This window comes from Polyodon spathula, chromosome 37 (genome assembly GCF_017654505.1).
Source record: "Polyodon spathula isolate WHYD16114869_AA chromosome 37, ASM1765450v1, whole genome shotgun sequence".
Lineage (NCBI taxonomy): Eukaryota > Metazoa > Chordata > Actinopteri > Acipenseriformes > Polyodontidae > Polyodon > Polyodon spathula.
In genome coordinates, this window is record NC_054570.1 from 906,562 (window position 1) to 931,705 (window position 25,144).

The 25,144-nt window shown below is 43.7% G+C and overlaps 1 protein-coding gene across 1 annotated transcript; it reads left to right on the forward strand.

Annotated features, from left to right (window-relative positions):
• The first annotated feature begins 485 nt into the window (after positions 1 to 485).
• Positions 486 to 24,688, forward strand: LOC121304192 (IgGFc-binding protein-like). Its single transcript, XM_041235161.1, has 29 exons — positions 486 to 528; positions 951 to 2,174; positions 2,884 to 4,110; positions 4,456 to 4,793; positions 4,973 to 5,543; positions 5,723 to 6,321; positions 6,525 to 7,092; positions 7,181 to 7,776; positions 8,109 to 8,679; positions 8,805 to 9,004; positions 9,275 to 9,410; positions 9,783 to 10,114; positions 10,294 to 10,864; positions 11,044 to 11,642; positions 11,846 to 12,413; positions 12,502 to 13,097; positions 13,430 to 14,000; positions 14,126 to 14,325; positions 14,596 to 14,731; positions 15,104 to 15,435; positions 15,616 to 16,186; positions 16,366 to 16,964; positions 17,168 to 17,735; positions 17,824 to 18,419; positions 18,752 to 19,322; positions 19,708 to 19,907; positions 22,183 to 22,554; positions 23,070 to 23,340; positions 23,936 to 24,688. The coding sequence occupies exons 2-28, from the start codon at positions 1,559 to 1,561 to the stop codon at positions 23,337 to 23,339; spliced, it is 13,074 nt and encodes a 4,357-aa protein (XP_041091095.1). The 5' UTR covers positions 486 to 528; positions 951 to 1,558; the 3' UTR covers position 23,340; positions 23,936 to 24,688.
• Positions 24,689 to 25,144: the final 456 nt, after the last annotated feature.

Consider the following 25,144-nt stretch of genomic DNA (forward strand, 5'->3'; position numbering starts at 1 on the left):
GATGAGGATTGATAATTGCAAAGTCAGAATTTTTTTTTTTATTTTATTTTTTTTTTAAACTTACCATTCACCAAGTGTTTCTTAAAATAATGCAGAATTATTATTATTTATTATTATTATTATTATTATTATTATTATTATTATTATTATTATTATTAGTAGTAGTAGTAGTAGTAGTAGTAGTAGTATTTTATGTTTAATTTCTAATTGTTTAATGACCTCTGACACTGGTTGTATTTAAAAAATGTTTATTTTATCTTCTGGGTAAGTCATGTCACAAGGTGTTACAAGGATAATCGGTTTCTGTTTTGAGACCTTGGAATTTAAGTTAGACTAAATGCTCTTATCATTATGACATCTCCCAATGTGACATTGCTGTAGGCAGTTAGGGGGCTTTTCTTTATAAATGCTACGTTTATTTTCTAAGAATAGCTTCTCTGACTGCTGTTTTAATGTAATGATCTCTTGCAGAAATGGGGTTGAAGAAGGAGGTGGTGCAGCTTTGTGCTTTAGCAGCGCTGTTCTACAGTAAGTACTGAACTGGTCTGAAGTTACGTATAGGTTATGTATAGAGTCTAGAGAGGAACGTCATGTGTACAAACTTGAACACGTTGCTTTTTTTTTATTAATACAGCTTTTTTGCATTTAATATTGATGTGATTTAATAGCCTATATGGTTTTCCCAAAGTTGTCCAGGGGTAGATTTAAGCACTCTCTCACTCAGATATGGTTTAATTTATTATTTAAGTCCTACCCATACCACAGTGTGCAATAGCGAAGGTATTTTTTTCCTGTCCTACATTTATCAGCACATTTTATTTCTGAGTTAAAAGATTTTAGTTGATCGAACCCCAGCCAAAATCAATTTGACTCAATATGCTCTAAAAAGAACTTGCCTTGACTTTCCCAATATATTTCCTAATATTTATTATGCATGTCATTTTTGTCAGGTGTCTGTTCTATAAGCACAGCTGGGACCAAGTTTGCGACAGTCATCACTGAGAATTATTCTAATGCATATGGGCCATCCACGTCTAGCCTGGTGTTTACTGCACAGTCCCTTGGCACAACCATAGTGACAGTCTTTGGCCCAGGCCCTAGATTTCCCCTCAATCTGGAGATTAACTCAATAGAAAGCAAAGTTATTTCACTCCCAGGAAACGTGGAGGTCGCGGGCACTGTCAAGTCCTCCAATACCATTGTAATCGAGTCCAGCAAACCCATCACTGTTGTTCTGCTGAACTCCAAGCCCAAAACAGCAGATTCCACTGTTGTGTACCCTATAAATGAATGGGGAGTAGAGTACTTTGCCCTCACCCCAGATTATCAGAAAGCCTCCAAACAGTTTGCCATCATAAATGCAGAACAGCCAAACACCGTTGAGGTGGATCTGAAAGGGGACGTGAGATTTGAAGGGAAACAATATACAGCAGGTACAAAACTCACTGTGTCCCTTTCAAAGTTTGAAAGCTTTCAATTGCAGAGTTCTAACGACTTGTCGGGCACTAGAATCAAGAGTGAGAAACCAGTAGCTGTAATCACTGGTCACACATGTTCAATGAAAAACTCTAATTGCAATACCCTTGTTCAGCAGCTGTTGCCCGTACCACAATGGGGAACTACCTTCATTGTGCCTCCTCTCCCTTATCAGAACGATTTTGATCTAGTTTATGTAACTGCATCCCAGCAAACCAATTTCCAGATCCAATCTGGAAGTGAACTCAAGTCACTAGCTTTAGATCGTGGACAAAGTATTTCACTTCCAATAAGCCTCCACAAACCCCTATATATACATGCTTCAGCAGGCATACAGGTCTTGTATTACTGCACTGGCGGTAGAGTAGGTGGTCAAATGTTTGACCCGTTTTTGATGAATATTCTCCCCACTGACACATTTTGCCAAAAATATTCTGTACAAGGCCATGAAGGGTTTACAAGTCAAGCAATGGTTGTGTCAAAGACCGCAGACATCTCAGGAATTATGTTTGATAAGAAAGTTCAAAGCCTTGTTTGGACTCCGATCCCGGGCACAGAATTCTCTTGGGCACTCTCTGACTTTGGATCCCAGCCCATACAACACGTTGTGGAGCACCCTACTGCTGCCATTGGAGTCTACAGCATAGGAAAAGCTGACCAGAATGCATATGGATCTTCTGCACCTTGTTACAATCATTGTAAGTACAAGGATGTCATTAACAATGATTTTGGGCTCTGTGTTTCATTGGGTGAGAATTTGTTTTTATCTGCTTGGGTATAAAAAACAGGCCTGATCTGTTATACTGATCCTTTGCTGTACCATAGCAGCATGAAGACATGTGACAGACACTCAAAGTACTGGGGGTGGGGAAAGACTGCTCTCACCATGTCCTACTTGTTTCTTGAATCTTTCTTGAATCAAGCCCTTGATACCAAAAGTCCTAAGCTGACATGTCCGACTTTGTGTTCCTCAGACTGTCAGTGATCTGAATGGAGCAAGCTTTGGACAGATTGTTCTTGCAAAGCAGATGTGTTACTGGTGAATTGTGAGACTTCTTAAAATACATTAGATGTTCATAATTAAAAAAAGTATAAAGCATTTTTTATATGTAATGGAATGCATTTACCAAACAAATGTGCAGAGCCACTGAGACACTCCTTCAAAGTCCTATTTACAGAGTTAGGACAGAAGGTTCTAGATATTTTTTACACAGAGAGAATGGAATGGGTTATCTAACCATGTGGTTGATGCCGAATCATAGGAATCCTTTAGGAGACAACTTGAAAAAGTTTAGAGATCAACCAACAGCTGGGAACCGGATGAGTATAGAGCAGACAAATGGTCATCTCTCATTTGTAAATTTCTTCTGTTCATCAGTTTGATTGTTCGAATGTTTTTTTCCACAGCGGACTGTCTGGAGATCACAGATGGGATCCAATATGCCACACTCATCACACAAAATTATTTGCCAGGCAATGATCCCCAGTTTAACTTGTCTATTTCCGCTCGCTCTGCAGCTGCCACTCAAGTATCTATAAATGTACACATGCCTGGTTTTCCTATGTGTCTTGAACTTGAACAAAGCAGGAGCCAAGTGATTTCACTTCCCCAGACCCTGGAGGTCCAAGGTAGTGTCAGGTCCTCTAACATGATTGTTATCACATCACAGAAGCCCTTGTCATCCATTCTTATGAACTACAAGACCCGCACAGCAGACACCACCATTGTATACCCTGTTACAGACTGGGGTAATGAGTATTATGTGGTTACTCCAAACTATGGGGATCTCTCCAAGCTTTTTGCTATCATGAATTTGGAAAACTCAAACTCTGTTGATGTGTACCTCACAGGGAAAGTGACCTTTAACCAGATAACATACATAAAAGGGAGTAAACTCACAATCTTTCTTTCCAAGTATGAGAGTGTTCAGCTAATGAGCATGGACGACCTTTCAGGCACAAAGATTGTTTCCACTAAACCTGTCGGTGTAATAGCGGGCCACGTGTGTTCCAATCTCAATGTTAGGTGCAACGTTCTCTTTGAGCAGCTGCTACCTGTAACCAGGTGGGGATCATCCTTTATTGTACCACCTCAACCTTATCAGAGGAAGGATGACTATGTTTATGTTGCTGCCTCGCAGTCCACTGATGTTCTAATTCAGTATGGAGATAAAAAGGATTCCAAACAGCTCAAAAGTGGAGAGGTTATCTCTTTGAAAATAGACGGAACCACTCCCCTTTACATCACAGCATCCCGAAGTATCCAGGTCATGTTCTACAGTACTGGAGGATCAAGAGGCGAGTGGGGCTTTGATACATTTTTAATGAACGTTGTCCCAACCAACTTGTTTTGCAGTAAATACTTTATTCAAGGCTACGACAAATTTGAAAACCGATTACTGGTTGTGGCAAAACCTTCAGACATCTCAGAAATACGCTTTGATAACCAGTTGCTGTTGAAAACGGTCACGTGGGCCCCAGTAAAAGGCACTGAATATTCCTGGGCTCATATTGAATATGGTCAGGAGGAAAAACCACACTACATAGAGCATCCAAAATCTTCATTTGGTGTCTACAGCATTGGGACAGTATTATATAATGGATATGGATCCCCTGCACCTTGTGCAATAGACTGTAAGTATGGCAACTACATTTTATTTTATTTGATGGGGGGGGGGGTTGCTTTTGCTGATGCAAATATTAAGATTTATATCAAACATCTGAAATGCCAAAATTTTGATAATAAACCTTAATAGGAGATAATACTAATATTTAGAAAAAAATGAAAATGGACAAATGATTTACTGCTGTGTTTAGGGCCCAATATCTCGGAAAATCCAGAAGTAAACAGTTCCAGACCCCTTTGAACAAAGTCTAAGAGCTAATTGACATTCTTACACTTTTCTGATGCCTCGTTCTCATTTCCTATGTAAGTGCTTTGCAAACATGCTCCTTGTTTTGACCACTCCATTATTCCAGCTGTACCCATAGACTCCTGTGAAAACAAGCAGTGCAGGACAGGAGAAAAGTGTCAGCCAGTAAACGGCCAGGCTACGTGTGTCCCAGTATCCAAGGCAGAATGTATCGCTTGGGGAGACCCACATTACCGCACCTTCGATGGACGAAGCTTCGATTTCCAGGGCACCTGTACCTACACCATCGCCAAGACTTGCGGGAATGAAACCCTGCCCAGCTTCAATATCGAGGCAAAGAACGAAAACCGGGGTAGCACACAAGTGGCCTACTTAAAACATGTCAACGTCCAGGTCTATGGCTTAACGATAACTATGGCCAAATCTGAAAATGGCAGAGTGAGGGTAAGAACTATGTAGTCAATACTGAGTGTCACTGAAAAAAAAAAAAAAAATCTTATGACCATGTGGATTTCTCCACAATTAATTGACATTTGAAAAGTGTGCTCCATAGAGCTCTGTGTCTTTTTCACAAACCATCACATTTCTAGCAATATAAATAACTGTTTTGTTTTCTATTTCAGGTCAATCAGAACATGTATTACTTGCCCAGCACGCTGCAGGAAGGAAAAGTAAAAATCTATCAAAGTGGAGGCCACGCTGTTCTGGACACCGATTTTGGTCTCAGGTTGTCATATGACTGGAACCACCACCTCACTGTGTCTATCACAAGCACCTTCCTTGGTCAGCTGTGTGGTCTATGTGGTAATTACAATGGTGACTCAAAAGATGATTTCGTAATGGTGGATGGAAAAGAGGCCAACAATGCTGCGTCCTTTGGGACAAGCTGGAAAGTTAAAGATGATGATCCTGCATGCTGGGATGACTGCAAGGGAGAGTGCAAGACCTGCGAGTCCAACCTCATCTCCAAGTACCAGGGACAGGAGAGCTGTGGTCTGCTGGCCAAAGTTGATGGGCCTTTCAGGGACTGTCATGCAGTCATCAAACCAGAGCTCTTTATGGACGGCTGTGTCTACGATGTGTGTTTGAATGACGGCTTTAGGGTTTTCCTCTGTCAGGCTTTGAAGACCTATGCAGATGCTTGCCAGGCAAGGGGAGTTGAAGTATACAACTGGAGAAAGCAGTCCCAATGTCGTGAGTATCCAGGCTGCACAATCATCCAATATTTAAATTAACATGTTATGAACAGTACTTACAAAACATATCAATGTATGCAAAAGGGATTAAATATATGCATGCGCTACATTCACTTTTTGAAGACGAGAGACTTGTATAGGCACTGAATTCCATTTTATTCTGTCTTGTCCCTGTAGCTCTGACATGTCCTCCCAACAGTCACTACGAGTCCTGTGGCAGTGCCTGTCCTGCATCCTGCTCCAACCCTAGTGCTTCTGTCAACTGCAAGTTGCCCTGCACCGAGACCTGCCAGTGTAACGAAGGCTTCGTTCTCAGTGCTGGAGAGTGTGTGCCTGTCAAGAAATGTGGCTGCACCTACCAGGGCCGATACTACCCACCTGGGGTCAGACTCTGGTCTGACAATAGCTGCGAGCAATCATGCATCTGTGACGCAGGCACTGGCAAAGTTCAGTGCAGAAACACAAAATGCAAGCCCTTCGAAGTTTGTAAGGTAGTTAAAGGAGTAAGGGATTGTTATTCCAACAGAAAGGCAACGTGCAGTGCCAGTGGGGACCCGCACTACATCTCCTTTGATGGACGCAAGTTTGACTTCCAGGGAACCTGCTTCTACCAGCTAGCAGCTGTCTGCAATTCCACTGATGAACTGGAGAAGTTCCAGGTGCAGGTGCAGAATGAGCACCGAGGCAATAAGGCTGTGGCTTACACACGGCTCGTACAAGTCAACGTGTACGGCCACATCATCATCATCAGCACAGACCATGCAGGGAAGGTCCAGGTGAGTGTTTGTGTCTAATGTATATTCTTAGATACAAACTGACAATTTAGGGATTTCCCTCATTCAAACTCTTACAGAGGTAATACATGCTTTACTGGCACAGAGCTGCATTTTAGAGGGATGTGTAATATAATTTTATTTGATGATTTTTTGTATGATTACATTAATGTTGATTATATTTTCCTACTTTACTAATAAACTAGGTGGACAACCTGTGGGAGAACCTACCCTTGAGCATAGAAGACAACAGATTATCAATCCAAAGCAAAGGCTGGAAAGCCATCATTCAGACCGGTTTCGGATTGGAGGTGACTTTCGACTGGAACAGCCGAGTGACAGTCACTGTACCTGAAAGTTATGCAGGCGCTATGTGCGGTCTGTGTGGAAACTATAACCAGGATGGCAAGGATGACTTGACTATGAAGAACGGGCAGCTGACCCAAGTCCCAGCAGAGTTTGGAGCGAGCTGGAAGACAGAAAACATCCCCGGCTGCAGTGACCAGTGCAAAGGAACGTGTCCAAACTGCGATGTCACTCAGAAACGTCAATATGAGACCAATGCATACTGTGGCATAATGACGGATCCGACTGGGCCGTTCAGAGATTGCCATGCCAAGGTGCCCCCTACATATTTCTTCGATGACTGTGTGTTTGATGCCTGCCTCTACAAGGGCATGCAGACTGTTGTGTGTAAGGCTATTAGTGGCTACGTCACCAAATGTCAGGAGGCTGGAGCCCAGGTTTATGCATGGAGAAAAGACACATTTTGCGGTAAGTGTAGTTTTTATTTCAATCTTCTGTAAAAAGTATAGTCCTACTTGAAACAGTTTATGGATTATTTGAATTTTACTCCCCTCAGCTCCTGTCTGTCCTCAAAACAGCCACTATGAGTTGTGTGCCAGTGGATGCCCATCAACGTGTGCCAGTCTCACCACTGGCACCCAGTGCGATGCTTTGTGTGAGGAAGGATGCCAGTGTAATGAGGGATTCATTCTCAGTGGAGTCCAGTGTGTTCCCATTGCCCAGTGTGGCTGCATGTACAGTGGCCGCTACTACAAGGCTGGGGAAATGTTTTTCCCTGATGGATTGTGCACGAGTCAGTGCACGTGCGGTGCCAGTGGAGCTGTGCAGTGCCAGCCAATCACATGCGGGGAGAACGAGGCGTGCCAAGTAAAGAATGGTGTGCAGGGATGCCATCCCCTAGGGGAGGGGAAGTGCACTGCTTCTGGGGACCCACACTACACCTCATTCGATGGGCTGAAATTCGACTTCCAGGGCACCTGCACCTACACACTGGCAAAGCTCCTGTACACGAACGGCAGTCTTACACCTTTTGAAGTGCAGGTGGAGAATGAGAGCTATGGCAAAACGAAGGTGGCTGTCACTAGAATGGTGGTCACTAAGGTGAATGGTTACAGCATCACTATGGAGCAGAAGGTCCAATGGAGAGTGAAGGTGAGCTGAGATGGAAGAGTATCTCTTCTGCCATGTTTTGTTATTATGCAGGAAAGCACTATTTGAGAGGTCCTGTCATTCAAAACACAAGCACAAACATTGCGTGCCTGCAATTGTTCCTAAATCGGTCTTTAATGAATCAGGCATTTTTGTTGGATGCAATGAACAAAATATTGTATTTAGTCTAGAAACAACTTGTCCCTTTCTGTATAGTTAATATTCCCAATTAAAGAATCTGAATGCTTAATGAATCTTTCTGTTTCCACTATTTTTCAGTTTCCTTACAAGATTAAATATTTTCTTTTAATTAAAGATATCCCAATCATTTTCAGGTGAATGGAATCAATACAAACCTACCCCTGAAACTGGACGATGGAAAGGTTTCCGTGATCCAGCAGGGTAAAAACATCATCCTTCAGACAGAGTTTGGGCTGAAGGTCCTCTACGATTTGGTGTACTACGTGCAGGTGACCGTCCCTGGCAACTACCGGAACAAGGTAGGCGGACTTTGTGGCAACTTCAACGGCAACAAAAAGGATGAGTTTGCACTGCAGGGTGGCGGACTCACAGAGAACGTCAATGCCTTCGGGGCCAGCTGGCAAGTCTTTGTAGAAGGAGCCAAGTGCAACCATGGCTGTGACCAGGACTGCCCCCGGTGTGACGAAACCAACAAGACCAAGTATAGCAAAGCAGACAGCTGTGGGATCATCTCCTCCACAACGGGCCCCTTCGCAGCCTGCCGCTCCGTCATCAGTCCTGACATTTACTTTGAAAACTGTGTCTTTGATGTATGCGTCACCGACGGGCTGAGGGACATCCTCTGTAGGAATCTGGAAGCCTACACTGCTGCCTGCCAGGATGCTGGAGTCATCATCAAGCCCTGGAGGAACGATGGGTTCTGCTGTAAGCAATTCATTGTTTATCTTGTTGCAATTGATATAATGAGTATGTTACACTGGTGTTTTAAGAGTATTGAATTAACTGGGGCTTTTTTAATGTATTTTAAGTATTTCTATGTCTCATTTTAGCAATGACTTGTCCAAAGAACAGCCAGTACGAGGTTTGTGCGGACACCTGTGGCAGTGCTTGTGCAAGTATCATCGCCCCCCTCACCTGCACATCTCAGTGTTATGAGGGCTGCCAGTGTGACCCTGGCTTTGTGTTTGATGGGGAACAGTGTGTATCCTCTGGAAACTGTGGTTGTTCGCACAACGGGAGATACATGAAGGTCAGCCCCATTCCTCGTCTTTTATTGTGAAATTTTTTGGTGACTGCAAATTTGTTTATGAAGCTATTTGGTTGCGACAGAGGATATCAATAGCAATTTCCTTTCAAACAGTAATTCCTCTTGCAACAGAAAATATTTCATTGTGGATTATAAAACCAGTTCCTGTGCCGCTGCATGGCCTCTAGCAGAGCGAGATCCTGTACAGTGTGATCTATCTCTAGATTCCTGCTCAATTTGACCCCGTTACAATGTACTCCCTTTTCTTCCCAGGTTGGGGAGTCCCTGATGTCTGCAGACTGCTCCAGGAAGTGCACATGTAACCCCAAGGGAGCGGTGAGCTGTGAGACAATCCAATGCACCACAGGGTGTGCTGTGCACAACGGAGCCCAGATCTGTTTAGATGAGCGTGAGTTTGATAATGGCACTGCTGGCTTTAATGGTGGAAGGAAAGGACAGCATGGTGCTGAATTGTGATGGTAATAACAGATCTGTGCCTTACTCTGGTAGGCCATCCTGCTGCTGCTGAATCTTGTGTAAAGATGGTGGCAGTAGAGAGATAAAAGGCATTCCTTTAATCTTGGTGACTCCTGCATAACTTCAGTTGTTTCTACACAAAATGTCTTCGATGTTGGAACGTTTGCATGCTCCTGGTATTACCTTTATCTTAATTGTGATCTTTGAGATGATGTGGTCTATTCTTTTTTCTGCTCCGACTTACTCTCCTACCTTGGCAATTTAATTAATCCTAACCTACTTCTCCTTTCCTACCCACCTGCAGTTGTGGATCTATGCAAAAAGAAGCAGTGCAGGAACGGGGAAACGTGCCAACAAGTGGACAACCAGGCTGTGTGCTTACCACTATCGAAAGCGGAGTGTATCGCTTGGGGAGACCCACATTACCGCACCTTCGATGGACGAAGCTTCGATTTCCAGGGCACCTGTACCTACACCATCGCCAAGACTTGCGGGAATGAAACCCTGCCCAGCTTCAATATCGAGGCAAAGAACGAAAACCGGGGTAGCACACAAGTGGCCTACTTAAAACATGTCAACGTCCAGGTCTATGGCTTAACGATAACTATGGCCAAATCTGAAAATGGCAGAGTGAGGGTAAGAACTATGTAGTCAATACTGAGTGTCACTGAAAAAAAAAAAAAAAATCTTATGACCATGTGGATTTCTCCACAATTAATTGACATTTGAAAAGTGTGCTCCATAGAGCTCTGTGTCTTTTTCACAAACCATCACATTTCTAGCAATATAAATAACTGTTTTGTTTTCTATTTCAGGTCAATCAGAACATGTATTACTTGCCCAGCACGCTGCAGGAAGGAAAAGTAAAAATCTATCAAAGTGGAGGCCACGCTGTTCTGGACACCGATTTTGGTCTCAGGTTGTCATATGACTGGAACCACCACCTCACTGTGTCTATCACAAGCACCTTCCTTGGTCAGCTGTGTGGTCTATGTGGTAATTACAATGGTGACTCAAAAGATGATTTCGTAATGGTGGATGGAAAAGAGGCCAACAATGCTGCGTCCTTTGGGACAAGCTGGAAAGTTAAAGATGATGATCCTGCATGCTGGGATGACTGCAAGGGAGAGTGCAAGACCTGCGAGTCCAACCTCATCTCCAAGTACCAGGGACAGGAGAGCTGTGGTCTGCTGGCCAAAGTTGATGGGCCTTTCAGGGACTGTCATGCAGTCATCAAACCAGAGCTCTTTATGGACGGCTGTGTCTACGATGTGTGTTTGAATGACGGCTTTAGGGTTTTCCTCTGTCAGGCTTTGAAGACCTATGCAGATGCTTGCCAGGCAAGGGGAGTTGAAGTATACAACTGGAGAAAGCAGTCCCAATGTCGTGAGTATCCAGGCTGCACAATCATCCAATATTTAAATTAACATGTTATGAACAGTACTTACAAAACATATCAATGTATGCAAAAGGGATTAAATATATGCATGCGCTACATTCACTTTTTGAAGACGAGAGACTTGTATAGGCACTGAATTCCATTTTATTCTGTCTTGTCCCTGTAGCTCTGACATGTCCTCCCAACAGTCACTACGAGTCCTGTGGCAGTGCCTGTCCTGCATCCTGCTCCAACCCTAGTGCTTCTGTCAACTGCAAGCTGCCCTGCACCGAGACCTGCCAGTGTAACGAAGGCTTCGTTCTCAGTGCTGGAGAGTGTGTGCCTGTCAAGAAATGTGGCTGCACCTACCAGGGCCGATACTACCCACCTGGGGTCAGACTCTGGTCTGACAATAGCTGCGAGCAATCATGCATCTGTGACGCAGGCACTGGCAAAGTTCAGTGCAGAAACACAAAATGCAAGCCCTTCGAAGTTTGTAAGGTAGTTAAAGGAGTAAGGGATTGTTATTCCAACAGAAAGGCAACGTGCAGTGCCAGTGGGGACCCGCACTACATCTCCTTTGATGGACGCAAGTTTGACTTCCAGGGAACCTGCTTCTACCAGCTAGCAGCTGTCTGCAATTCCACTGATGAACTGGAGAAGTTCCAGGTGCAGGTGCAGAATGAGCACCGAGGCAATAAGGCTGTGGCTTACACACGGCTCGTACAAGTCAACGTGTACGGCCACATCATCATCATCAGCACAGACCATGCAGGGAAGGTCCAGGTGAGTGTTTGTGTCTAATGTATATTCTTAGATACAAACTGACAATTTAGGGATTTCCCTCATTCAAACTCTTACAGAGGTAATACATGCTTTACTGGCACAGAGCTGCATTTTAGAGGGATGTGTAATTTAATTTTATTTGATGATTTTTTGTATGATTACATTAATGTTGATTATATTTTCCTACTTTACTAATAAACTAGGTGGACAACCTGTGGGAGAACCTACCCTTGAGCATAGAAGACAACAGATTATCAATCCAAAGCAAAGGCTGGAAAGCCATCATTCAGACCGGTTTCGGATTGGAGGTGACTTTCGACTGGAACAGCCGAGTGACAGTCACTGTACCTGAAAGTTATGCAGGCGCTATGTGCGGTCTGTGTGGAAACTATAACCAGGATGGCAAGGATGACTTGACTATGAAGAACGGGCAGCTGACCCAAGTCCCAGCAGAGTTTGGAGCGAGCTGGAAGACAGAAAACATCCCCGGCTGCAGTGACCAGTGCAAAGGAACGTGTCCAAACTGCGATGTCACTCAGAAACGTCAATATGAGACCAATGCATACTGTGGCATAATGACGGATCCGACTGGGCCGTTCAGAGATTGCCATGCCAAGGTGCCCCCTACATATTTCTTCGATGACTGTGTGTTTGATGCCTGCCTCTACAAGGGCATGCAGACTGTTGTGTGTAAGGCTATTAGTGGCTACGTCACCAAATGTCAGGAGGCTGGAGCCCAGGTTTATGCATGGAGAAAAGACACATTTTGCGGTAAGTGTAGTTTTTATTTCAATCTTCTGTAAAAAGTATAGTCCTACTTGAAACAGTTTATGGATTATTTGAATTTTACTCCCCTCAGCTCCTGTCTGTCCTCAAAACAGCCACTATGAGTTGTGTGCCAGTGGATGCCCATCAACGTGTGCCAGTCTCACCACTGGCACCCAGTGCGATGCTTTGTGTGAGGAAGGATGCCAGTGTAATGAGGGATTCATTCTCAGTGGAGTCCAGTGTGTTCCCATTGCCCAGTGTGGCTGCATGTACAGTGGCCGCTACTACAAGGCTGGGGAAATGTTTTTCCCTGATGGATTGTGCACGAGTCAGTGCACGTGCGGTGCCAGTGGAGCTGTGCAGTGCCAGCCAATCACATGCGGGGAGAACGAGGCGTGCCAAGTAAAGAATGGTGTGCAGGGATGCCATCCCCTAGGGGAGGGGAAGTGCACTGCTTCTGGGGACCCACACTACACCTCATTCGATGGGCTGAAATTCGACTTCCAGGGCACCTGCACCTACACACTGGCAAAGCTCCTGTACACGAACGGCAGTCTTACACCTTTTGAAGTGCAGGTGGAGAATGAGAGCTATGGCAAAACGAAGGTGGCTGTCACTAGAATGGTGGTCACTAAGGTGAATGGTTACAGCATCACTATGGAGCAGAAGGTCCAATGGAGAGTGAAGGTGAGCTGAGATGGAAGAGTATCTCTTCTGCCATGTTTTGTTATTATGCAGGAAAGCACTATTTGAGAGGTCCTGTCATTCAAAACACAAGCACAAACATTGCGTGCCTGCAATTGTTCCTAAATCGGTCTTTAATGAATCAGGCATTTTTGTTGGATGCAATGAACAAAATATTGTATTTAGTCTAGAAACAACTTGTCCCTTTCTGTATAGTTAATATTCCCAATTAAAGAATCTGAATGCTTAATGAATCTTTCTGTTTCCACTATTTTTCAGTTTCCTTACAAGATTAAATATTTTCTTTTAATTAAAGATATCCCAATCATTTTCAGGTGAATGGAATCAATACAAACCTACCCCTGAAACTGGACGATGGAAAGGTTTCCGTGATCCAGCAGGGTAAAAACATCATCCTTCAGACAGAGTTTGGGCTGAAGGTCCTCTACGATTTGGTGTACTACGTGCAGGTGACCGTCCCTGGCAACTACCGGAACAAGGTAGGCGGACTTTGTGGCAACTTCAACGGCAACAAAAAGGATGAGTTTGCACTGCAGGGTGGCGGACTCACAGAGAACGTCAATGCCTTCGGGGCCAGCTGGCAAGTCTTTGTAGAAGGAGCCAAGTGCAACCATGGCTGTGACCAGGACTGCCCCCGGTGTGACGAAACCAACAAGACCAAGTATAGCAAAGCAGACAGCTGTGGGATCATCTCCTCCACAACGGGCCCCTTCGCAGCCTGCCGCTCCGTCATCAGTCCTGACATTTACTTTGAAAACTGTGTCTTTGATGTATGCGTCACCGACGGGCTGAGGGACATCCTCTGTAGGAATCTGGAAGCCTACACTGCTGCCTGCCAGGATGCTGGAGTCATCATCAAGCCCTGGAGGAACGATGGGTTCTGCCGTAAGCAATTCATTGTTTATCTTGTTGCAATTGATATAATGAGTATGTTACACTGGTGTTTTAAGAGTATTGAATTAACTGGGGCTTTTTTAATGTATTTTAAGTATTTCTGTGTCTCATTTTAGCAATGACTTGTCCAAAGAACAGCCAGTACGAGGTTTGTGCGGACACCTGTGGCAGTGCTTGTGCAAGTATCATCGCCCCCCTCACCTGCACATCTCAGTGTTATGAGGGCTGCCAGTGTGACCCTGGCTTTGTGTTTGATGGGGAACAGTGTGTATCCTCTGGAAACTGTGGTTGTTCGCACAACGGGAGATACATGAAGGTCAGCCCCATTCCTCGTCTTTTATTGTGAAATTTTTTGGTGACTGCAAATTTGTTTATGAAGCTATTTGGTTGCGACAGAGGATATCAATAGCAATTTCCTTTCAAACAGTAATTCCTCTTGCAACAGAAAATATTTCATTGTGGATTATAAAACCAGTTCCTGTGCCGCTGCATGGCCTCTAGCAGAGCGAGATCCTGTACAGTGTGATCTATCTCTAGATTCCTGCTCAATTTGACCCCGTTACAATGTACTCCCTTTTCTTCCCAGGTTGGGGAGTCCCTGATGTCTGCAGACTGCTCCAGGAAGTGCACATGTAACCCCAAGGGAGCGGTGAGCTGTGAGACAATCCAATGCACCACAGGGTGTGCTGTGCACAACGGAGCCCAGATCTGTTTAGATGAGCGTGAGTTTGATAATGGCACTGCTGGCTTTAATGGTGGAAGGAAAGGACAGCATGGTGCTGAATTGTGATGGTAATAACAGATCTGTGCCTTACTCTGGTAGGCCATCCTGCTGCTGCTGAATCTTGTGTAAAGATGGTGGCAGTAGAGAGATAAAAGGCATTCCTTTAATCTTGGTGACTCCTGCATAACTTCAGTTGTTTCTACACAAAATGTCTTCGATGTTGGAACGTTTGCATGCTCCTGGTATTACCTTTATCTTAATTGTGATCTTTGAGATGATGTGGTCTATTCTTTTTTCTGCTCCGACTTACTCTCCTACCTTGGCAATTTAATTAATCCTAACCTACTTCTCCTTTCCTACCCACCTGCAGTTGTGGATCTATGCAAAAAGAAGCAGTGCAGGAACGGGGAAACGTGCCAACAAGTGGACAACCAGGCTGTGTGCTTACCACTATCGAAAGCGGAGTGTATCGCTTGGGGAGACCCACATTACCGCACCTTCGATGGACGAAGCTTCGATTTCCAGGGCACCTGTACCTACACCATCGCCAAGACTTGCGGGAATGAAACCCTGCCCAGCTTCAATATCGAGGCAAAGAACGAAAACCGGGGTAGCACACAAGTGGCCTACTTAAAACATGTCAACGTCCAGGTCTATGGCTTAACGATAACTATGGCCAAATCTGAAAATGGCAGAGTGAGGGTAAGAACTATGTAGTCAATACTGAGTGTCACTGAAAAAAAAAAAAAAAAATCTTATGACCATGTGGATTTCTCCACAATTAATTGACATTTGAAAAGTGTGCTCCATAGAGCTCTGTGTCTTTTTCACAAACCATCACATTTCTAGCAATATAAATAACTGTTTTGTTTTCTATTTCAGGTCAATCAGAACATGTATTACTTGCCCAGCACGCTGCAGGAAGGAAAAGTAAAAATCTATCAAAGTGGAGGCCACGCTGTTCTGGACACCGATTTTGGTCTCAGGTTGTCATATGACTGGAACCACCACCTCACTGTGTCTATCACAAGCACCTTCCTTGGTCAGCTGTGTGGTCTATGTGGTAATTACAATGGTGACTCAAAAGATGATTTCGTAATGGTGGATGGAAAAGAGGCCAACAATGCTGCGTCCTTTGGGACAAGCTGGAAAGTTAAAGATGATGATCCTGCATGCTGGGATGACTGCAAGGGAGAGTGCAAGACCTGCGAGTCCAACCTCATCTCCAAGTACCAGGGACAGGAGAGCTGTGGTCTGCTGGCCAAAGTTGATGGGCCTTTCAGGGACTGTCATGCAGTCATCAAACCAGAGCTCTTTATGGACGGCTGTGTCTACGATGTGTGTTTGAATGACGGCTTTAGGGTTTTCCTCTGTCAGGCTTTGAAGACCTATGCAGATGCTTGCCAGGCAAGGGGAGTTGAAGTATACAACTGGAGAAAGCAGTCCCAATGTCGTGAGTATCCAGGCTGCACAATCATCCAATATTTAAATTAACATGTTATGAACAGTACTTACAAAACATATCAATGTATGCAAAAGGGATTAAATATATGCATGCGCTACATTCACTTTTTGAAGACGAGAGACTTGTATAGGCACTGAATTCCATTTTATTCTGTCTTGTCCCTGTAGCTCTGACATGTCCTCCCAACAGTCACTACGAGTCCTGTGGCAGTGCCTGTCCTGCATCCTGCTCCAACCCTAGTGCTTCTGTCAACTGCAAGCTGCCCTGCACCGAGACCTGCCAGTGTAACGAAGGCTTCGTTCTCAGTGCTGGAGAGTGTGTGCCTGTCAAGAAATGTGGCTGCACCTACCAGGGCCGATACTACCCACCTGGGGTCAGACTCTGGTCTGACAATAGCTGCGAGCAATCATGCATCTGTGACGCAGGCACTGGCAAAGTTCAGTGCAGAAACACAAAATGCAAGCCCTTCGAAGTTTGTAAGGTAGTTAAAGGAGTAAGGGATTGTTATTCCAACAGAAAGGCAACGTGCAGTGCCAGTGGGGACCCGCACTACATCTCCTTTGATGGACGCAAGTTTGACTTCCAGGGAACCTGCTTCTACCAGCTAGCAGCTGTCTGCAATTCCACTGATGAACTGGAGAAGTTCCAGGTGCAGGTGCAGAATGAGCACCGAGGCAATAAGGCTGTGGCTTACACACGGCTCGTACAAGTCAACGTGTACGGCCACATCATCATCATCAGCACAGACCATGCAGGGAAGGTCCAGGTGAGTGTTTGTGTCTAATGTATATTCTTAGATACAAACTGACAATTTAGGGATTTCCCTCATTCAAACTCTTACAGAGGTAATACATGCTTTACTGGCACAGAGCTGCATTTTAGAGGGATGTGTAATTTAATTTTATTTGATGATTTTTTGTATGATTACATTAATGTTGATTATATTTTCCTACTTTACTAATAAACTAGGTGGACAACCTGTGGGAGAACCTACCCTTGAGCATAGAAGACAACAGATTATCAATCCAAAGCAAAGGCTGGAAAGCCATCATTCAGACCGGTTTCGGATTGGAGGTGACTTTCGACTGGAACAGCCGAGTGACAGTCACTGTACCTGAAAGTTATGCAGGCGCTATGTGCGGTCTGTGTGGAAACTATAACCAGGATGGCAAGGATGACTTGACTATGAAGAACGGGCAGCTGACCCAAGTCCCAGCAGAGTTTGGAGCGAGCTGGAAGACAGAAAACATCCCCGGCTGCAGTGACCAGTGCAAAGGAACGTGTCCAAACTGCGATGTCACTCAGAAACGTCAATATGAGACCAATGCATACTGTGGCATAATGACGGATCCGACTGGGCCGTTCAGAGATTGCCATGCCAAGGTGCCCCCTACATATTTCTTCGATGACTGTGTGTTTGATGCCTGCCTCTACAAGGGCATGCAGACTGTTGTGTGTAAGGCTATTAGTGGCTACGTCACCAAATGTCAGGAGGCTGGAGCCCAGGTTTATGCATGGAGAAAAGACACATTTTGCGGTAAGTGTAGTTTTTATTTCAATCTTCTGTAAAAAGTATAGTCCTACTTGAAACAGTTTATGGATTATTTGAATTTTACTCCCCTCAGCTCCTGTCTGTCCTCAAAACAGCCACTATGAGTTGTGTGCCAGTGGATGCCCATCAACGTGTGCCAGTCTCACCACTGGCACCCAGTGCGATGCTTTGTGTGAGGAAGGATGCCAGTGTAATGAGGGATTCATTCTCAGTGGAGTCCAGTGTGTTCCCATTGCCCAGTGTGGCTGCATGTACAGTGGCCGCTACTACAAGGCTGGGGAAATGTTTTTCCCTGATGGATTGTGCACGAGTCAGTGCACGTGCGGTGCCAGTGGAGCTGTGCAGTGCCAGCCAATCACATGCGGGGAGAACGAGGCATGCCAAGTAAAGAATGGTGTGCAGGGATGCCATCCCCTAGGGGAGGGGAAGTGCACTGCTTCTGGGGACCCACACTACACCTCATTCGATGGGCTGAAATTCGACTTCCAGGGCACCTGCACCTACACACTGGCAAAGCTCCTGTACACGAACGGCAGTCTTACACCTTTTGAAGTGCAGGTGGAGAATGAGAGCTATGGCAAAACGAAGGTGGCTGTCACTAGAATGGTGGTCACTAAGGTGAATGGTTACAGCATCACTATGGAGCAGAAGGTCCAATGGAGAGTGAAGGTGAGCTGAGATGGAAGAGTATCTCTTCTGTCATGTTTTGTTATTATGCAGGAAAGCACTATTTGAGAGGTCCTGTCATTCAAAACACAAGCACAAACATTGCGTGCCTGCAATTGTTCCTAAATCGGTCTTTAATGAATCAGGCATTTTTGTTGGATGCAATGAACAAAATATTGTATTTAGTCTAGAAACAACTTGTCCCTTTCTGTATAGTTAATATTCCCAATTAAAGAATCTGAATGCTTAATGAATCTTTCTGTTTCCACTATTTTTCAGTTTCCTTACAAGATTAAATATTTTCTTTTAATTAAAGATATCCCAATCATTTTCAGGTGAATGGAATCAATACAAACCTACCCCTGAAACTGGACGATGGAAAGGTTTCCGTGATCCAGCAGGGTAAAAACATCATCCTTCAGACAGAGTTTGGGCTGAAGGTCCTCTACGATTTGGTGTACTACGTGCAGGTGACCGTCCCTGGCAACTACCGGAACAAGGTAGGCGGACTTTGTGGCAACTTCAACGGCAACAAAAAGGATGAGTTTGCACTGCAGGGTGGCGGACTCACAGAGAACGTCAATGCCTTCGGGGCCAGCTGGCAAGTCTTTGTAGAAGGAGCCAAGTGCAACCATGGCTGTGACCAGGACTGCCCCCGTTGTGACGAAACCAACAAGGCCAAGTATAGCAAAGCAGACAGCTGTGGGATCATCTCCTCCACAACGGGCCCCTTCGCAGCCTGCCGCTCCATCATCAGTCCTGACATTTACTTTGAAAACTGTGTCTTTGATGTATGCGCCACCGACGGGCTGAGGGACATCCTCTGTAGGAATCTGGAAGCCTACACTGCTGCCTGCCAGGATGCTGGAGTCATCATCAAGCCCTGGAGGAATGATGGGTTCTGCCGTATGTAGATATGTGTCTTTTGTGTGTGTGTGTGTGTGTGTGTGTGATCAACCAAAGCATTTGTCTATTTTACTTTGAGAGCTTTACCCACTGATGTAGCAGGTTAGCTCTAGTAGAAGTGCCTCCCAATAATCTAACCCTAGCAGCTGTGGCCCAGCGAGGCACCCCCATGTGGGGGTTGGGGTAACGGGTAGCTTATTACTCCTGCTGGTCTTTGAGACTTCCAACACATATCCATATTCACGCCAGGTCATTACAAACACTGTTAGGGTTTTTTTTCCTTTTCTTCTCATTACCGGAATTATAATTTTGATTATTATTTGCAAACCTTACCCATAGTTTACTGCATTCACAAGACAAGTGTTTTTGTTGTTGTGCATTTCAGCAATGACCTGTCCTGTGAACAGCCAATATGATGTGTGTGCTGACACCTGTGGCAGCACCTGTGCCAGTGCCATCACCACCCTCACCTGCTCCTCCAAGTGTTATGAGGGCTGCCAGTGTGAGTCAGGCTACGTCTCTGATGGGGAAAAATGTGTGTTGCTGAATAAGTGCGGCTGTGTTCACAATGGGAGATACATGAAGGTCAGTCTAGTTTTAAATATCACTGTTATTCTAACCAGAATACTTATACATACACTAATATAAACAAAAGGCAGCTCTGAGCACGTTTAAAACATGTAGATCTCACTTGAGTTTGTTTTCATACAAAGTATTATTTGTCAATGTATTATTTATTTCTATCTATCTATCTGTCGATCTAAACACACACACATCTTGTAATCACATTGTCTAACCTAGCTTTTTGTACACTTAACATGTTTTGATTAAATAAAAAAAAAACATGAATTGTTGTGAACTGCAATAAATACACCCAATGTTTCAATTTTAAATTCTGCGTTATTAGATGCAGTTGTTTTTAACGGTTTCAGAGTTGCTAAGGCATCAAGAATTGAAGAGAAAAACTCGAAATCTAGTGTAGTAACCACTGCCGAAACACCTGCGCAGTTCTGCGTAGCCTCGTTTAATCATTTGTTTCTTGTTAATTAACAAAATGCATTAATATTTAGAATCATTGATCGGTGACACTGCTCTTCAGTACCATAGTACACCAGCAATAAGCACCATTATTCTAAGAGGTTTACAACCCATAGAAGTACACATTAAGTAATGTTCACTTGCCTGAGCTCCGTGCCAGAAGAGATGCATTGATGAAGGGAACAGTAACTTCACAAGGAGACCTTGGCTTTTTGTTTTACGCACTCCCACATTTCAGCTACATCGTATTCATGTGTTACTAGCACAAAAGCTCTGTTACTTGTCTTTTTAGACAATAACTAAGCTAAACTGTCCCTACCTGAATAAAACTTGCCTTCACCGGCATTTATTTGACACGCACCAGGAGAATGTGGATATGCCAACTCTCCCGCATTCCCTCTGGACAGCACTCTGATATAAACTCGGAATACAAACAGAGCACTGCGATTGGACAGATCAAAGAACCAATCAGGCGATTGGAAAAGCAACACGTTGCTATGATGGAAGTAACAGGACAATGTCGTCTAACCTATAGTAACAGTAACAGTAACAGTTTACCATTCAGCAACCGGAACCAACTGACCTGCTTTTGAGACGGGTCTCTGAGGCAGCTACGTTACAATATACAGTAGTGCGAAAATGCATTAGCAAGATGTGTCATTTATATCCTTTATATTGTTTCAATCTCCAGGTGAAATTACCCACAAAAAGACAAAAAAATTATGGCTTTTTTAAACCTAGTGCAGTATATCACAGGGATGGAAATAAGACCCCTATTGCATAGCAGTTTCATCCATTCCTTGTTTTACTAGCCTTATTTGCCACAGTGTTGTTGTGTGAAATTTAATTACTTTAAATTTAAAAGGAAGTTGATGTGGAGGTAAATAAGACAATTACTTCACAGAGTAATTTCAAAAGGTCCTTTATTATTTCACACACACACACACATACACAGATGCTATACTGCGAATAACGATATCCCTAACGGGACACAACCCAACAAGGTTACATACAAAGATTATATTAATCACAGATCAATACAATCCATGAGACGCAACTGAACTAATTCTTACCCTTCCAAGCGGATCGGGAGAGCCCTTCGACCCTGGTAAGAGAAAGCAGCTGTCTCCAAGAAATTACCGAGCAGGACTGCACGCTAATCCTCACGGCTGACTCTCATCAGAGCAGAGGAGAACCCCGTCCTTTATAACTTACCAAGTTAGGCTTTTGCATGCGAGAGAGTAATTGGCCAGATCACTCCCTCGAGGCTCGGCCCTCTGAATAACCATTCCTTTCCCTAGAATGGGATTCTAACCAAAACAAGTTACCGAGCAGGACTGCACGAATCACGGCTGAACTCAGTCCTTTATAACTTACCAAGTTAGGTTTCTGCGTGCGAGAGAGTAATTGGCCAGATCACTCCCTCGAGGCTCGGCCCTCTGAATAAACCATCCCTTTCCCTAGAACATTCTGACAAAAACAAGTTATATAAGCGTGACAAAAAAAAGTTATATAAGATACGGGTTATTATAGGGCAAGGGCACAGATGAACTCGAACGCATTTCTAGAACTTTCTAGAACACACTTTTTTTATTACAAGTGTGTATAGGTAACAAGCTCATTTGTATCATGTTTTGAAAAAAACATATCTGTTATAATAGGTTTTTCTTTCAAAACTGCACATTGAGACCTATAACATGAATTAGAGGGATAGACCTGTTGTAATGTTGTTATATGATCACATCATTTTAAACAAATACAATGAAACATGTTGTTTTCCCATTGACTGTTCAATCCCCGAACTCTTTGCTTGCCCATGCAGGTGGGGGAGTCCCTTGTGTCTGAAGACTGCACAGAGAGGTGCAAGTGCACGGTCGAGGGGTATGTAAGCTGTGGGAAGATCAGCTGTGCCCCAGGGGAGAGCTGTGTGGTGCAAAGAGGAATCCGGACGTGCGGCCGCACTCATGCCAGCTGCAACCTGCTCTCCATGGGCGGGCTCACCACGTTTGACAAGCTGATGACAACACTGGGGTCGAGCGGAAAGTATAAGATGATCACCCTCTGCGACAGCTCCCAGACTCGCTTCAAAGTCACCGCTGACCTAAACCTGGCTGCCCCGACACCGATGACGAAAGCTATTTACTTTAACTATGAAGCCACGTCCATCGTTTTGAAGCCGGATCTGGTGGTTCTGGTGAGTGCAGAATAATGCACTATGATTCAAAGAGGTTTAGACTAGACAGGGTTATTGAACCGCACCCCTGTGCTTGCAATGTCAGCGTCAGCTGATCGCTAGTTTGTAAAGGGGACATGCGCCTCTGATTATTATAATTTACAGCAGGTTGATAATAACCTTTTTGGACAGAGATCTGCAGAAGAGTGGATTCTTACTCTGACACTATGAAGTCAATGGAAAACACTTCCTCAAGTACAGGTTACTTTACTTGGGAGAGCAGGTTGCCACTCACCACACCTGCAGAAAGGAGGTTGCCACAAAGACTTAGTTTAAAGCTGAACAGTATTTATTATGTCACAATAAGATATTTCACATTAACTTGTGAACTTCAAACAGGCTTATCAACACATGTGAGTAATTGTAGTAAACTGCTAAGAATGATTGCATAAAAAAAAAAAACAGTAGAACATTTATTTTTCTACTTATTTTAAAAACAGTTACAGGCTGCAATGCACTCTGCTTTACATCTCCAGGTGAATGGACAGCAGGTGATGTTACCAGCGGACATAGGAGACATTTCCATCAGGCTGTCCCAGGGAACTGTCCTGATTAAGCACAGCTCTGGGATTGAGCTCAAGTACTGCAGCTTGGGTAACGTGAAGGTGACAGTGAGCGAGGCCTACGCCAGCCGGCTCTGCGGCCTGTGTGGAAATTTCAATGGGTTAATCCCTGATGACCTGATGATGAGAAGCAGCCGGATTGCAACCAACATCTTAGCCTTCCACACAGACTGGAAGGAGTGAGGTACGTTTCTGAACGCGTGTTCAGACTGGCACCCTTTTTATTTTCCGCAGAGTAGCGTCGATGTTTGTACTGCAGTTGGGGTCATATTCAAAAAGCATTTACCACATACCATGTTTGCACCAGTTTTTACTTATATAATAAAAAAAAAAAAACCACTGATGTTTGAAAAGTTTCAAATAATATGTTTGCCGTTTTACAAAAAGAGGGTGCAAAATGAACAAGGTGGTAAATGCTTTATGAGTATGGGTCTTGTTTATTTATTTTTTATCTGGGGTAGTTATTATGTCATTTGGTGGTTGTTTGGTTACCAATGTGGACAGCTACCTTTGGGAGAAGGTCTTGCCTTTCCAAGTTCAGATCATTTTTGGGACAAATCTTAACATGAACAGAATTGTATTTAAAAGAACTGACAGCTTGAGGATAAGAAAAGCAATGATGCTTTTCCACATCTCGCATCCTCACTTCTCCACATCTCGCTCTAGTCTAAGTATCATGGTGAGGTTTTTATTCACATGACATCATAGATTGCTCAAATGGGACAGCCCTCTCAAGCTTATGTTTGCATGTTGTGATCCACTGTCTTTGTGTTTTTCAGGGCTTTGCATGAACCTCCGAGGCTGGAAATCAAGCACCCAGCTCATCACATTCTTTATTCTCTTGGTGTGGTTTTTCAAATAGAAAATTGTGTGGGTTTAATTCTTAGGCGTTTATTAAATATATAAAACCATTTGAGGGCGTATCAATCTGATATCTGAGGTTCTTTAAAAACTGGTAAGCATTGAATCAGACATTTCAAAAACAGTAATTGACAATAGATTAATAGTTTAACACAATGTGCCCCACTTTTGATTGTATGTCACTTCCTTGCCTGAGAAGCAAGAACCAGGCTTAAGTTTGTTGTTTAAGTGTCAGTCATAGAACATGCTCATTACTGTTGGTAACTATGATTCACCTTAGTTCTACTCTGTACCATTTACCAATTTTGTAAGCAAACTTTTTTGTTTTTGGTGTTAATTTCGATGTGCTGTAGTTGACCTATTTACAAAACATTAAGGGCTGTTTATAAACCATATTGATCATGTATGTTAAACAATGAGAATAAACTTCCAACTTTCTCTGAAACAAAATTAAAAATAAAAACAGTCTATATGACGGTTGTGTGAATAGTTCTTGTAAAAGTTTGTGAATTGGGTCCACAGCCTTACAATCATTTACTGCCTGTGATTACCTCTGTGCTTACTATACTGGTTTCACATTTCTAGAGAAACATTTATTTTCATCTTCTTTCCAATGTACCTGTAACAATCACAAGGTATCTTTTTCAAAGAAATAAATAAAAACAAATGGTCTTAAATAATCAAAAGTGTCTTCTTTTGGGAAATTATTTTATTATGTTGAAGACTCCTGAATAATTTGAAATCCTAGGGGTTTCATTGGGAGGACACAGTGGAGTCGAAACAAGGAAAAGGATATGAGATAATTTACGCTGCTGAATGATAATCTTTTCACAGTGTCACATCGTGCTGCAGGGTGTTGGTGCAATAGGGATGTGTGCCCCTTTCTTCTGAGCTTTACAATGGCAATGGCTGTGGGACTTTGATGTGCTGCCTGTGTGTATTTTAAGCTCGTCATTAAAAAGGCTGGTGAAAATGTAACTTGGATTGGTGAAATCACAAGTCATGGAATACTGCATACAAAGCGAGAGAGATGCTGCTAGGTTACCAAAATAAGAAAACAGTCACAGTCGAATATTGTGAAACTTTCTTTAAAGAAGATAACAACCCACTTTTTTTTTGCAATATAG